The sequence below is a fragment of the Neomonachus schauinslandi genome, chromosome 3, assembly GCF_002201575.2.
Source record: "Neomonachus schauinslandi chromosome 3, ASM220157v2, whole genome shotgun sequence".
NCBI lineage: Eukaryota > Metazoa > Chordata > Mammalia > Carnivora > Phocidae > Neomonachus > Neomonachus schauinslandi.
This window is the reverse complement of record NC_058405.1, coordinates 165,257,016-165,271,906: the sequence shown is the minus strand read 5'-3', so window position 1 is coordinate 165,271,906 and position 14,891 is coordinate 165,257,016. Positions and strand designations below refer to the sequence as shown.

General features: G+C 41.4%; 1 protein-coding gene across 3 annotated transcripts in view; it reads left to right on the top strand.

The window, feature by feature from the left end:
• The first annotated feature begins 435 nt into the window (after positions 1–435).
• PLEKHM3 (pleckstrin homology domain containing M3) overlaps positions 436–14,891 on the top strand; it is a 153,761-nt gene continuing 139,305 nt past the window's right edge. For all 3 annotated transcript variants that reach the window (XM_021702781.1, XM_021702780.2, XM_044913708.1), the window contains exon 1: positions 436–1,087. In XM_021702781.1, the coding sequence (XP_021558456.1) occupies positions 490–1,087 (598 nt within the window). In that variant the 5' untranslated portion in view covers positions 436–489. The remainder of the gene's footprint in view (positions 1,088–14,891) is intronic.

The following is a 14,891-nucleotide window of genomic DNA, read 5'->3' as shown; positions in this document are numbered from 1 at the left end:
CGGTAGTGATGTGTACTCTTGACAGTGAAACTTCTGTGTAGGTGTTGTCCACCTCGGGGCATGTCTACATAGAAGATGTGTAAAGATGGGGAAATCATTGGGCAGATTCATGTACTATAGAATACAGTGAACCACGTGTCAATGTTGTGCTGTTTCTTTTCTTCCAGGAAATTAAGGATTGCATGGCATTGCTTTGACAAGCACTTCCTGTTATCTTTACAGAGATCTCAATGAAGAATGATCTCAAAGGAGCATTTGTCTTCCCACATCTCTGCTAATGGCCAGTAGCACTAGCAAATGCTCTTAATGACTGAAAAAACATCAACTATCCTTGTGCTTGGCCTGCTCTAGGCAGTCGAATGAAGGTTTCTTTCAGTTGTTTCCAGAACTCAGTTGCTGAAGCGCACCTCTTTTTGTTGGGTGAATGAATGTTCATGAAGCCCTTTCCTGAACCAGCTGAGGAGCCTTAGGCCTCTTGGAGCCTGTGACATGGAAGCTTTGGAAGTGGATGATATCAGCCCAGCCTTGGAAGTTACTGAGGATTTCTTTAGTACTTTTGATACTAAGCTAGAAAAGGCTGTGCAGCAAGCTGAGGTTTATGGGATTCAGGAAGTCCCTGAATTGGTGGGGCACGAGGTCCTCACTAACATAACAGACAATGGTGCTATCAGAAATGTTGCCTCCCTGGGCAAGGGGGGCCTGATTTGGGACCACTGTAAGAGCAGGCTCTTAGAAACCAAAGCTCAAAATGTCTTCCCTGCCAAAGAACAGTTTATGGTTCAGAAGGGGACAGCCCCAGATAATCTTTCGTGGATGGAACAAAAGGAAGCATCGACCTTTAATTTTTTCAACATCTGTCCGCGTCGGAGGGACAGGCCTCGCTCTGTCAATGACTTATTAGATGAGACCTCTACTTTCAAGCCAGGCCATGCTCGGTCAAGGTCAGATATTACCCATGTGGACTGGAGGCTAGTCCTCCAAACCATGCCTCTGCAGCAGCAACCGTGTCTTCGGGGCCCTCATTTCACCAGGCCAGCTTTTCTGTCATCCTCACCAAATAAGGTCGAAGATGCTCAAGGGAATACTGGTATGTTTTTATATCTGACTGCTATTGAACAATCGTTGACTTTCCTTTGTCTGTCTTACATTTACCTCAGGGGAAGTGTACTCTCCAGTATCCCTGTCCAGTTTTGCTTACTTAAGCTCCCTCTTCCATTTGCTTTCACGCTTTACCTGAAGCCTCAGCCTTGGTGTCTTCATAAGAAGTGCTGAGTGAAAAGTTGACTGTGGTTAATTCTCCCTTTCTAATCTTGTGTGTAAGAATCTGCATAGTCTCATAATTCATGTAGTATTTGCCTTTGTACAGAGTTTGATACTGCTTGTTCACATCAGTAGATGTTCATCTGATCACACACTGGGCATAGCCTTGTGCTAGGAAGCGTTTAAAGATGTGTAAAGACACCATCCTTGGCTTAAAGAACGTCTCACTTAAGCCGAGGGGATCGGACACTAACAAACACTCAAGAAGGCACCAGAAGTGAGAGGAAGTAGAAGTCAACTGAAATATTTGTGAGGGGGCTTTTGTTTTACTTTATATTGTTGGGATTTATTTCAATGAGCAGGTGACAGTGACTGAGAGGACAGAGGAAGAAGACACTGTGCAGGGTTTGTTAGGAAGGGCTTATGAGAGTTCATGGAGTTTCAGCTGGACCGGGAAAGACACTCAGATGCAGAAAGGGGGTCGCGGTAGAGGACACTCGGTCAGGATTACAGCTGGAACCAAGGTGAGAAGATGAGAGGTGCAGGGGGGAGCAGAGGATCCCATGGAGGCTAGTGGGAAGGAAAAGTGGGAGAGGTTGGTTCAGACCTCATGGTGTGGGGCCCTGAATTTCTCTTTTTCCTCATACTTCATGCACAGTACATGTGCACATGAATTCTGTGAAGTGTGACAAACCATGTCTTCATTTCCCACAGCATTTTCTTTTAGATATCTTAAACATTTAATAATATTACTATTATTAATTAAATTTGAAACTCATCGGGGCACCTGGGTGGCTCAGTCGGTTAAGCATCTGCCTTTGGCTTAGGTTATGATTTGGGGATCCTGGATCGAGCCCCGCCTCGGGCTCCCTACTCAGCAGGGGGTCTTCTTCTCCCTCTCCCCCTGTTCCTCCCCCCTACTCGTGCTTACTCTCTCTCTCTCTCACTCTTTTAAATAAGTAAATAAAATCTTTAAAAAAAATAAAAATAAAAATAAAGGAATTTGAAACTCATCAATGAGAATCAAAGTGACACTTCCAATCACTCCTACTTTACTCTCGCATAGACTTTTATAAAAGGGCCTCACAGTAAGTATTTCTTAAATTGGCCTTCCTGAAGTGTGCTTCCTCATACTATGAACGGGTTTGTTAGTGGGAAGTGAACCATATATTCCCTCTCTCACTGATTTGTGATCAGCTGTTTACTATCTTCTGGTCACTGAGAAAGGGACTGTTTATTACCCATTGTTTCATTCTCAACATGGTGCTCTGAACATAATTTATGCTCAAAAAAATTGTTTAAAATGTGAAATGAATGTAATTCTGATAAGCTGCTAAATTAACAACAATAACTTCTTTAGCCAGTTTTCATCTTTCTAGAAAAAAAAACCTCCACCCTCTTTTCTGAGGGCCTCGCGCCATCATCTAGCATTTCATACCTTGCACATCCTCTCTGTGAAGCTCTTTAGCAGCAGTGAAAAATGAAGATTTGCTTTCATCTCAAAGGCTGCCCTGCACTAGCCTTGTGATAAGAGAAAATCAAACAGATATGGCTTATAAAGTGGCCCCTCGTGTTGGCAGCATGTTGCCCTGGCCTTGGAGGGGTATCCAGATACCTCTGAGACTCCCGGGTTGCCTAGGTACAGTTAGGATTCCCCTTTCTGGAAGAATCTGACTGCTGCTTGGTGAGCACAAAGCCTCGTGCGATAATTAGGCTTTGCCATTTTAGTCTTTCTGAAGGCAATCATTTGAAGTAATTTTGAAGTAATTTTTTTTTTTAGATTTTTTTGTAATTATTTATTTGACAGAGAGATAGGGAAAGCAGGAACACAAGCGGGGATGGGGGGAGAGGGAGAAGCAGGCTTCCTGCCGAGCAGGGAGCCCGATGTGGGGTCCCCAGGGTCCCCAGGACCCTGGGATCATGACCTGAGCTGAAGGCAGACGCTTAACGACTGAGCCACCCAGGCTCCCAATTTTGAAGTAATTTTGAAGTAATTCTGCATCACTCCTCAACTCTTCCCAGTTCCCTGATAGTGTTTCTTTAAAAAAGATTATTGCTTTGGATTTGAAGGTCATTTCTTTCCTAGCTTCTTGCTCGGGATGTATGAGAGCAGATACATCAAACAGACTAACAGCCTACTTGTCACTATCAGAGCCAACACCCGAGCACCCAGTGTGTTTGCCCTCGGGGTGAGAGAGCCCAGGCGGGAAGAGGAGGGGAAAATGGTGGCAGTAACAAATACTGTGCACTGAGTATTTTAAGTTCCTTACAAGTAGTAGCTTATTTAATTCATATAATACTCCCGTGATGTAGATATTTTTACTGACCCCATTTTGGGGATGGTGAAACCTGAGGCACAGAGAGCTTAAGTAATACCTGCTTCACTAGGTTTTTAAATCAAACGCAACAGACGAGTCATTTTTCCAAACCCACACAGTGAGTCCTAATTGAGTGTTCTTTCCACACACCCCTACCTTCCTCTATCACGTGTATAAGCTGGAGCTATACCCTTACCTTGGAAGCCAATAGTTCTCAGTCTCCAGAACCCTCTACTTTGAAAGCCTTATTAGTAATCAGGCCCTGTGGGTGTAGAGGGTGAGAAGTGGTGTGGAAGAGACAGACCTGGATGATGTTCATCGAACTAAAATTAATCCCTCAGGAGATCACCAAGCCTGGAAAAACTGAGACACACAAAGCGGCCTAGCTAAACAAGGATTGTTTTTTGCATTTAACATATTCACTAAAATACATGGACAGTGCTGAGCTGGCCACCGTTCTTTAGGGGACCAGTGAGCCCACAAAAGGAGGACTGTAACTTTGCCCTTCATACCCTTGAATGCTGGCTGTACAGAAGAGCTTAAGTGAACTGACGCCATGGATTTGTTACTATGGAAAGAGGGCTTTGGGGTTTTGTTCCATCTTTCGGCTGCCTTTCTCAGTCTTACTTAGAAGCCTATGAATGAATGTATTCTATAAGTTTTATTGCCTCAGGCAGAGATAGACCCAGGACAGGCTTCTTACAAGGGAATGTTGCCAGTGCTAGGTAGATGAAGGGTAGAGTCAGTGGGTCCTACCAGGTTGATGGAGTGTGGCTTGAACCCAACCCAGTTAAGACTGTCTGCACTATCTGAGCGTGGGATAGTGATGTTGAAAAGGTTAGGTCACAAATCACTGGGAAGCACTAGATCTAAGGCAAGACGGAAACAGAGACAGGTTTTTTCTCCCCCAGCTTTATTGAAGTATAATTGACAAAGTTGGAAGGCATTTAAAGTGTATGTTGTAATGATTTGATATACATGTACGTTGTGGAAGGATTCCCCCTGTCTAGTTAGTTAGCACATCCATCACTTCACAACAGAGGCAGTTGTTTCTAAAAATTCTCAAGACAGGTAGTGGAGACAAAGCTTCCTCATGGTCAGCTCTTTTCCTTCCTGCCATGCCCTGGGCAGCCTGTAGCAAGGTGTGACAGGGAGCTAGCCCTGGGGGAAGTTCCTAAACTTAGCTCCTGCCAGAACAGATCATTGCTAGTCCTGGCACTAGTCTGAGTTCTGTACAGACATGCTCTTGACCAACCCTTTCCCCTTTATATCACTGTCATCCTGTTCTTGTTCAGTGAGTAATAATACAGCCATAGGCAGCCTGGAATTTCCCATGAGATCGGAAGAGAGGGTCCTAACATCATAGAATTATAATCCAAATGTAAGTATGAATTAAGGTAAGAATATAGAAAGTCATATGAACATGTGGATGCTAGGTATGTTATCAATATGAAAAACAGATCACACATACACACATACTTACACCTATAAACGTATACACGTGATAGAGGAAGGTGGGGGTGTGTGGAAAGAACACTCAATTAGGACTCACCGTGTGGGTTTGGAAAAATGACTCGTCTGTTGCTTTTGATTTAAAAACCTAGTGAAGCAGGTTAAATTGTCTCTAAGATCCTCCCAAATCTAAAATTGTATCATTTTAGGATATATTTGAACTGACCCTGCTTCTTGGTTGTATGGGAGCTAATTAACTATAGTCAGATCAGTAAATTGGTAATGGAAAGTCGTCATGGAAATATGGGTATGGTTGAAGAACTTCTGTGTGCCTTGTAACCTACTCTACTTTTGGGTGAACTGCTGTGGTTGCAATTTTTTAAATCTTTTTTCTTTCTTTTTTTTTTTTTAAAGAAATCCTTTGTATTAGCTGTGGAGCTCTGAAACTCAATGGACTGCCGAACCTGACTTCCTTTTCCCTCCCTGACTGTGTTCACATTTTCATGTGCTTGGCAAGGGCAGTGGTCAACTAGCTTTTGTTTCAGTTGGTTTCACTCTCTAGTGACCTGGTACCATTTCTATGCCTCTATCTTCTTGTTCTAAGTACTTTAGGAGAAGGTCTCAAGCAGAGATTTTCTTTAGAGCTAGAAAGACCATGGCAGTATAGTTTCTTTATCTTGAGTTTTATGTTACTCTCTTTCCATTCCCTTTTTCCCCATCTTTCACTTAAAAAAAAAAAAAAGCCAAATTTGGGACTTATACTAAAATGACTGCTTTTTCAATTATGATGTTTCTGAAAAGCCTTGGAGCCAATAGAGGTGGGAATATTCCTGCAGGCTTAGAACAAGTGAGGTCACCAGGACATGGTCTCTTGCTGAATTTATGATTCACCCTTCAGCAAGATTAGTCAGTACAAAGAAGTTGCTAAAATAGGTCACAGAAAGTTGATTTTATATGGTTGTATAGTTTCCACTGGTTACATTATTGAATGTTGGTCTGTGGCAGCTATTGGAAAGCCAACACTCCTTATCAACAGCCGATATCCTGATTCTAACATTTCTATATAAGAACTCTGAAAATGAAGTTTCTGATGTTTTTTTGATTGCTCTGTTAATATAGTTTATCTTTCTTGGCTAAGGAGAACTGTAGTTACTAATTTCACGAACTGCTAGAGTTACCTTCTTAAAACACAAATCTGTTCATACTATGTTCTCAAAAACGAATCACGGTTCCCCATTCTTTACAAAATCAAGTGTTAAGTTTTATAAAGCATGCAGGTATCTTCCCAGACTTATCACTCGCACCTTCCATCACCCCACCTATGTGCCATTTTTTAATATGCCATGTCCTTTCAAGTTCCTGAGCCTTTGCTCATGCTTTCTCTTCTTCCAGAATACGTTCCCGGCCTTTTTCACTTTTCAGAATCCACCATTATCTTTCAAGGACTGATCCAAATGCCATGTCCTCCTTGAGACCTTTCTATATTTTTTTCAATTAAAATTCTTTTTTTTTTTTACTTCACTGTATGTTTTCACAGCATATTTAATTCTGTGAATTATAGGTAATTGCTTATATATCCATCTTCTGCATTAGGTTGGAAGTTTTTTGATGCTATAAACCATATCATAGAAAACTTTGTATTGTACCAAGTATGATTTTATGCGAAGTGTCAGGTTGAATTTTATGTGTTGGTACTCGGAACATCAGGGCAATTACCATTTTGTTTTTTTTGTTTTCCAAAACAGAAATGGCCTCTCTTTCTGTTTTCCTTCCCTATAACTTAAGTTGAATGGAGTTTGTTATTAATACTATCAATAAGAGCTGTCATTCAATGAGAGTTAACTTTACATTCAGCCCTGTGCTAAGATGTGTCTATTATTTAATATTCATAATAGTTTAGTATGATAGATGATATTGTTCTGACTTTACAAATGAGGAAACTGAGTCTTGGAGAAGTTGACCTCACCCAAGGCCATGCAGTAGATGTGGTAGGACATTAGAGGCCATGAGTAATCACTCAGTAATGCTATCTCTCAAGCCTGAGGAAGTTTAGGTCATTCCCTCCACCACAAATAAACACAGTATGATCTAGATTCCAGGTTTGGAGGTTAGAGTTCTCCTCTCATCTTGCACACTGTGTGGTATAATCTTGGCCAAGTCATTTTGCTTCCTGGGATCTCTTTCCAAATCTGTTAAATTAGTTACGAATATTTTCAGAAGCAGTTACCAGCATCCCCAACTACAGGTGGCATAAATAATAAGGCCATTTATCATCTTCTGTTTTCATCCGTCTCACAGGTGGGTGTGCAGCACTTAGTGAATATCAAGCACTATATGCAGTAAACACTTCAGAAGTCCAGAAATAGGTGGTCCGAGGCTCATCAAAGATCCAGGCACTTTCTGTCTTTCTGCTCTGCTTCTCAGTATACTGGTAATGTCTCTTCTTTCCCTTCATTGGTACAAGATAGCTACAGTAGTCCCAAGAGTCATTTTCTTATATATCAGTAGCCAAATTCAGGAAGGAAAAGCAGAGCACCTCCTCTGGGTCTCTTTCCCAGTGGCCCCTAATAGCACCCCTTCGGTAGCTAGAGTCACATGCTCACCCCTAAAGCAATGTCTGGCAAAGGAAAATAGCATTTCTGTGATTGGATTAAACAAATCTTGTTTCTTTCCATGGGGCAAGGGAGAGGACATCTCCTCTGAGCGTCCGCCACCATACCTGAACAAGATTAGGGTTCTGTTGGTAAAGCAGTGGGAGGACTAGTTAATGAGATGAGCAGCAGACAAGTTCCACCTCAGATGGGGCTGGGCCAAAGAGATTTCTAGTCCCTTCTAACTCTAAGCTTCTGTGACTCTAGTATGTTACCCAAAGATACTATACTGAAATGCCATTTACCTTAAAATCTGCTGGCTTAAGTATGGGAGATTCTTTTATACTTAATTCCTATAGATTAGGGAAACAGAGTGAAAAGCCCACCATGGCAATGACGGAGCATAGCTTGAAAGTTGGTTTGGAATTGTTTTCTGGGTCACAGAGTTCTTAAAGACTAGGGATTACCCTTGTCACAGAAGGCAGAAAGCCTCTGCATTTAAGAAGCTGGGTCTGTGATCTCCTAGTGGGGTTCACACTTAGAAGTGAAATTGACCAGGACTCTATGGACTAATGCGCTATCACTGTTGTCCATAGTAGCAAAGAACTTAGATGGAGGAGATCCCGAAGTTGGTATGTCTGTCTAGCTAATATGGAGCCAGATATGTTACAGGTCTCTTTCTACTAGAGCCTGCACAGATGATATGTGTTTTCCCCTAGGTTTATTTTGAAGGGAGAGCAAATGGGATAGTCTCCTTTACCCATAAAGAAAGGTCTCCAAAGTAGCTCTCAGAAAAGACATTACTTGAGCCTACTTCATTTCCACCAGAACTAGTTTGTTAACAAGTATCTGGGAGCCATTGCTGAGTGTTGGCCTGTGGAGCATATTTCAGATGTTCAAGACACAGCCTGTCTTTGGTTCCTATAGTATTATTCTCTTCATATTCTTTGCTATGGACTTTTGTGGCAGTGTCATGATTAATGTGGATCCTGTTAATGTCACTTCTCTTGTGTGCCTCTAATGAGGAGAACGAAAACCTAAAATTATTTAAAACTTTTCCCCCTAGTTTCTGGCTTAAATACAGTTGAATACTATAACATGAAACAAACTTGAAAGACTGCGTTTTATTAACTAGGAATATAAAGAAAAGAGACATGATTGTAATCTAGAATGTTAGAGATGTCTTCGTTGAGGAAAGGATGCTTCAGTGAGCTTAGAGGGTTGAGCACAAGACCAAGGTGGAGGTGAACATAGCATGTGTGTGGGATGCCTGGGAGGCTAAGCCGGACAGGGCTGTATTTTTGAGTTGTAGTCTGAGGTCATGGAGGACCTTCAAAGCCAAACAAATAGACTTAATGTGATATGTTTAGCAAAGAAGCACTTGAAAATTACTTGAAAGTCAAAATTAAAAGGGTATTTTATAAAAAGTATGTAAGTGGACAGGGTTGAGGGGTAGTGGAGGTAGCTACCAGGGAACCACCTCTCCTGTAGCTTTTGTGTCTGTGTAAAGGGGTATCAGTTAGACTCACACTCTTGGCCTCTTTCCTTCCTTTTGCACACTCCACCCCCAGGGAGGAGCAACTTAGGGCAAGTTTAGGAGAGGAACTGGATGTGTATAACTCAGCCTCTGTCACAGGAAGCACTAATTCTGGTCTGTTCCTCCATCCATCAGCCTTTCATGGGCAGTCCCCCAGGAGGGGAAGCCTGTGGTGATCAGTACTGCTTGTGACTCAGAGGTAAGTATGTATAGTCCTAGGGGTAGGAGGACCCCTAAGCTGCGTCCTCCAACTGGCTGATGTTTTGATCTCCATGTGTCTGACAATGTCCGTCAATCTCAGTTGGTTTAAAACTTGGGTGAGTAAAGGGATGCTATTTATTGGTTCCCCTCAGTGTTCCCCCCCCCCGAATATAGGATGGATTAACAGATGGAAAGAATGGAAGGGATTGAAACCAATTAGAAGACTCTGCCAGTTATCATGCTGTGAAGTGATAAGATCTAAACTTAGGGTGACCGTGGCCAAAGAGAAAAGTGGGACTTGTGAAAAGAAAAAGAAGGGCTCTAATTGGGCCATGGATCTATTGACAGAATCTGTGTCTGATTCATTTGGTGTCCACAGATTCTAGCAGAGTCCTTTGTGCATTCATTCAACAAATATTTATGGAGACAGCCACTGAGTATACAGGGGTGAGAGAGACATCCAGGTCCCTGCCCTCAAGAAGAAGAAGAGAGTTCTTTGGAGGAAATAAAGCAAGGTGTAAGATAGAGAGGGGGCTCTTGAAGGTGGTAAAGGATGGCCTCACTGAGGATGGCACCTTTGAGGGGAAAAACTAAGGGAGGCACGTAAGTCAGTGGGGCTGGGGAGAGAAGTTCCAAATGGAGGATATAGCAACCTCCGAGTTCCTGAGGCTAGAATGCACTCAACTTGCTCACAGAACATAAAAGAATGTGGCTGGAATGAGAGAAGGAATGTGAGATGAGGTCAGAGCAGTGGTCAGAAGCCAGATTGTGTGGAACAGGACATGGAGGCAATGTCAGAATTTGGCCTCTGAAGGAAGGAGACAGATTGAGCCGGACGAGAGGTAGGATCAAGTGAATCCTTTTTTAATAGACACAACAAACCTTAGGGTATTGGAAGACAGGAGGAAAAGAGATTAGTGGAGGTATAATATTAAGATGTTGCAGAGGAAGAGATTCTGAAGAAGTGGGAAGGAATTAGGCACAGAGCAGAGGTGGTAGGGTTAGCTTTAATAGGGAGGCAGGGAGATTCTTTTGAGACCAGACGACCAAAATAAGAAACATCTGTTGAATACTCATGATGTATCGGGCATTGTTCTAAGAGCTACTCATTTCTTTCTCACAAGAGTACAGTGAGGAGGTGCTATTATTATAGCCCATCTTAAAGATGTCAAAACTGAGGCTCAGGTTAAGTAATTTGCCATGGTCACACAGCCAGTAAGGGCAGAACTGTGATTTCAGTTTAGGTTCATTGGCTCCAGCACCTATGGCCTTAACCACTGTGCTCTGGAGCACTTGTGCGGGACATTGGTTATGCAACGTTGGCATGAAGCCAAGCATAGTATATGTAAAGGAGCTCCCTGCAGTACACAAAATGAGACAGTGGAATTAGGTGTTTGGGAAGAGTAAAGAAGTATGGAAAAACTGCTGTGGGGATTGTGTTTGGGATCCACTGAAATGAATAAAAGAATGAATTGTCAGGACTAAGGATATGATAGAAATTGAGCAACGTGAGTCCCTGTTTGGTGCTATGGTCTGAATATTTGTGTCACTCCCAAATTTCATAAGTTGGGCTGTCTCCTAAATTGATGATATTAGGAGATGTGGCCTTTGGGAGGTGCATGGGTCATGAGGGTGGAGCCTTCATGAATGGTATTAGTGCTCTTATTTACAAGAGACCCAAAAGAGCCCCCTAGCCCCTTCCACCACAGAAGAAATGTAATATATCTGCCAAACTTTGAAAGGCAATCCTTTCAGGCTTGTCTTAGATGGTGTTACACTGAAGTGTATGGCTGTTCTCCATTCATTCTCCACTTTGGCTTCCTTTCACATTTATTAATCTTGTAATAAGAATTTAAATGTGTGCTTTTGATTTGCCTAGATAACTTTGATTTGGAATACTGGCACCACATTGGGCTTTTGAATTCTTTGAAAACATCAAAATGTTGCTCTTTGTCTTTCATTCTAACCATTGCCCAATCTTCAGAATCCTATTCTTGTGACTTCATTCATTGTGCTGACTCAGGCAGTCCAGATTTTCTTGGTAAACTAGGTTACCTAAATGTTTCTTTCATTTATTGTGATCTGGGATATGGTGGTTTTTAAAAAGATAAAATTGCATAAAGTAATAAAAATGAAAGTATGTAACCATTTAATAATTATGTAATTACATAAGTAAATATAATATACCTCTAATTATTATTTATATTATGACATATATATCATGTCTGAGGGCTTCATATCAAATAGTATATAGTCTGGACAGGAGGATTGTGGGTGCTGGGATATGGAGGCAGAAAGTTTTTGTTGTTGCCTTTTACATTTTTTTCTGATTTTTTGAATAATTTTATTACATAATTTAATACATATGTGATAAATGTGAAATAGTATCTGAAATCTGAGTCATCAGAGTAGTGTAGCCATAGAGCCTTGGGGGTTCAGAGGAGGACAGTTGTTTTCAACTAGAGGGGAGGAAGAAGGTCTTCAAGAATAGGTAAGATTTTGGGTTGCCTGGGTAACTCAGTGGGTTAAGCGTCTGCCTTTGACTTAGGTCATGATCCCAGGGTCCTGGGATCAAGTCCCACGTGGGCTCCCTGCTGGGGGGGAAGCCTGCTTCTCCCTCTGCCTGCCACTCCCTCTGCTTGTGTGCATGTGCTGTCGCTCGCTCGCTCTCTGACAAATAAATAAAATCTAAAAAAAAAAAAAAAAAAAGAATAGGTAGGATTTTGTACTAGCCCTCGTGTGAGGAAAACACGCATAAGCAGAGATTAGGGGAGATCTAGACAGGGAGGTCAGTGAGAGAACATGCAGGAAGGTTGGGAGGGGTGAGTGGTAGAAACAGTATCAAGTCACCTGGCTGGAATATGGGGGAGTGGAGAAAAGTGCCTGCATTGTGTGAAAGGTCGCTGGGGAAAGTTATAATGGAGGGATCAGACTAACATCTTCTGAACCCCCTAATCAATCTTAATACCCCTAGAAGTGGGACAACCACCTGTGACGTATTCTTGTCAAAAAAAAAAAATCTAAATGAACCTCAAGATCTAAATAGCAGTTGACAGAAAACATGGGAAACAGAGGAACATTTAAACAATACCATGAGGATACACTGGGCCAAGTCCAGAATGTGAGAATGTCTACAGGACAAATGACCTCATTTCTTCAATAAATATGTGGCATGAAAAAGAAAAAGGAGAAAGAACTGTTATAGATTTAAAGAGATTTAAATGATGTATCAGCCAAATCAGTGTGTGAACCTAAGTTGAACAAACTATCTGTATAAAGAAATTTTTTGAGACAATGTGGGAAAATCAGATACGGACTAGGTATTAGATGAGGATTATTCATGTTGGGTGTGAAAATGGGGTGTGTGTGTGTGTGTGTATTGAAGTTTTATCTGTCAGATTAGAGATTCCCCTGAAGTATTTACAGTAGAAATGATAAAGTGTTAGCAATCTGCTTTCAAATATTGCAGCCAAAACAACCGACAAAAAGCCAGAGTCGGAGAGGGGCGGGAGATAGAGAACAAGAATAGCAGAAACTTGATTTTCGAAGCTGAGGGATAGGTCCCTGGGTGTTTATTTTCTCTTCTACATGCTTTGGAGTGTGTTTAAAATTTTCCATAATAAAATGTTTTAAGGAGTTTGAACTTGACTGGGTGGGAGGGGTGGTGCATGACCCAGGTAACAGTGTGGGAGATGGCCAGGAGGAAGGTGGACTAGAGGTGGGAGCTCATTTAAAACCTGGATTAGGTCTTAAAGGTACAACTTTCCAGTTATAAAATAAAAAGCCATGGGGATGTAATGTACGGCATGGCAACTCTAGTTAATACTGTATTGCATATTTGAAAGTTGCTAAGAGAATATGTCTTAAAAGTTCTCATCACAAGAAAAAAATGTTCTGTAATTATGTATGCTGGCAGATGTTAATTAGACTTACTGTGGTGATCGGTTTATAATATATGCAAATATCCAGATCATTACGTCTGAATTGTACATCTGATACTAATATAATGTTATATGTCAATTATGCCACAATAAAAAAAAAAAAAAACCTTGATTAGGGTGGTGGCCATGAGAAAGGAAACTTTTCCGAGAATAGGTAGAGGAAATAAGAGCAAAAGAGGAACTCTGGCAGGTTGGCGGTACAGAAGTGAATCAGGCGCGTGATGGGGAAAATTCCCTTCTTCCTCTTCAGTAACTAGCAATCATTGTCCTTAAACCGCTGTACTGGTGCTGCAGGTTGAAGAGAAGAGGAAGAAGGGGTCTTCACTGCAGAGGAACTGAACCAGGTCTTCATACTAGCCGAAGTGGAAAGCAATGGGGAAATGAAGAATTCAGGAGTTGGGTTTTGGGGTTTTTTCCCCCTCTTTTTCACAAGGAATTACTTGTGGTTTCAGTATGAAATTTTTGGGTACAGTGATTTATTTTGATCATCCTTTCCTAATTTATTGAGGAAATGGTGATAATCCTTGTCAATGGTCCCATCTGAATCATTTATGATATTAGTTAAAATAGATTTTATATTACTCATTTGTGAAATTGAACACTTTACAATAATGTGTGGGAGGTTAATTAAATGAGTTGAAATGATATGGTCTCGGGAAATAAAAGTTGAACCATAAGTTAATGAAAGCTTAGATTTAAATATATACCTTCTGATTTGTCTGTAGCATAAATATTAAAAATAAACTTCATATAGAAACAGAAAGTAGCAGTTGTTTGAGACTAAAGAGAAATGGTCAAATAAAATAAAAAAAAAAAAAAGAAATGGTCGTCCTTTAGCCCTCTACAACTCAAAGACCATCAATACTTCACACAGGAAATATTAGTAAGGTCTGATATAAACAGACCCTCCAGAGAGGAATACGCACCCCAGAGGATAGCTTTCTGATCGTGTTTGCTCTCTACTTGATTGTTCTTTTTCAAGAAATTAACGCTACAAACTGCAGCCTATAAATATGGGCCATTTCCTATGATCAACACCAATCTCTTCTGTCTCAGTTTAATGTACCTATTTAGAGAGGGCTGAGCCAGGTGGTTGAAAAATCTGGAAACACAATGCATTCTCTACCCTTACTCTGCATCAAGAAGGTGAAGGGACTTTTGAGACACCCAGGCAGGACTTCTAACTCGGTCCACCCGGGCTGGCATCTATCACCCTAGCTTGGACAGTCAGAAAGGGGTGAGTTTTTAATCAGGTTTGCTGCTGGCTTGGGCCCAATTAAAGTAGAATTTCTAATTCGTGCTTGCTATTGTAAAAAGCTCTCAGGGAGGAAAGAAAAGGAGAGAAAAATTCCTAGCTAAAAGCAAGAAAGGTAGTTTTTATATTACTCAGGGATGCGTAGCTGAGCCATTGGGTCACAGGACAGATGGGGATGGAGGGACACATGGTTATGAGTCTTATTATGGAAAAGATTGAACTACCATCAGCGCTTGATGGAAATGAGAGGGGGAGAGATAGCAGCAGCGTCTCTAACAGCACTATCTCCCTTATTGCATTATCAGAAAAGACAGATAACTGAGAATAGGCATCCAT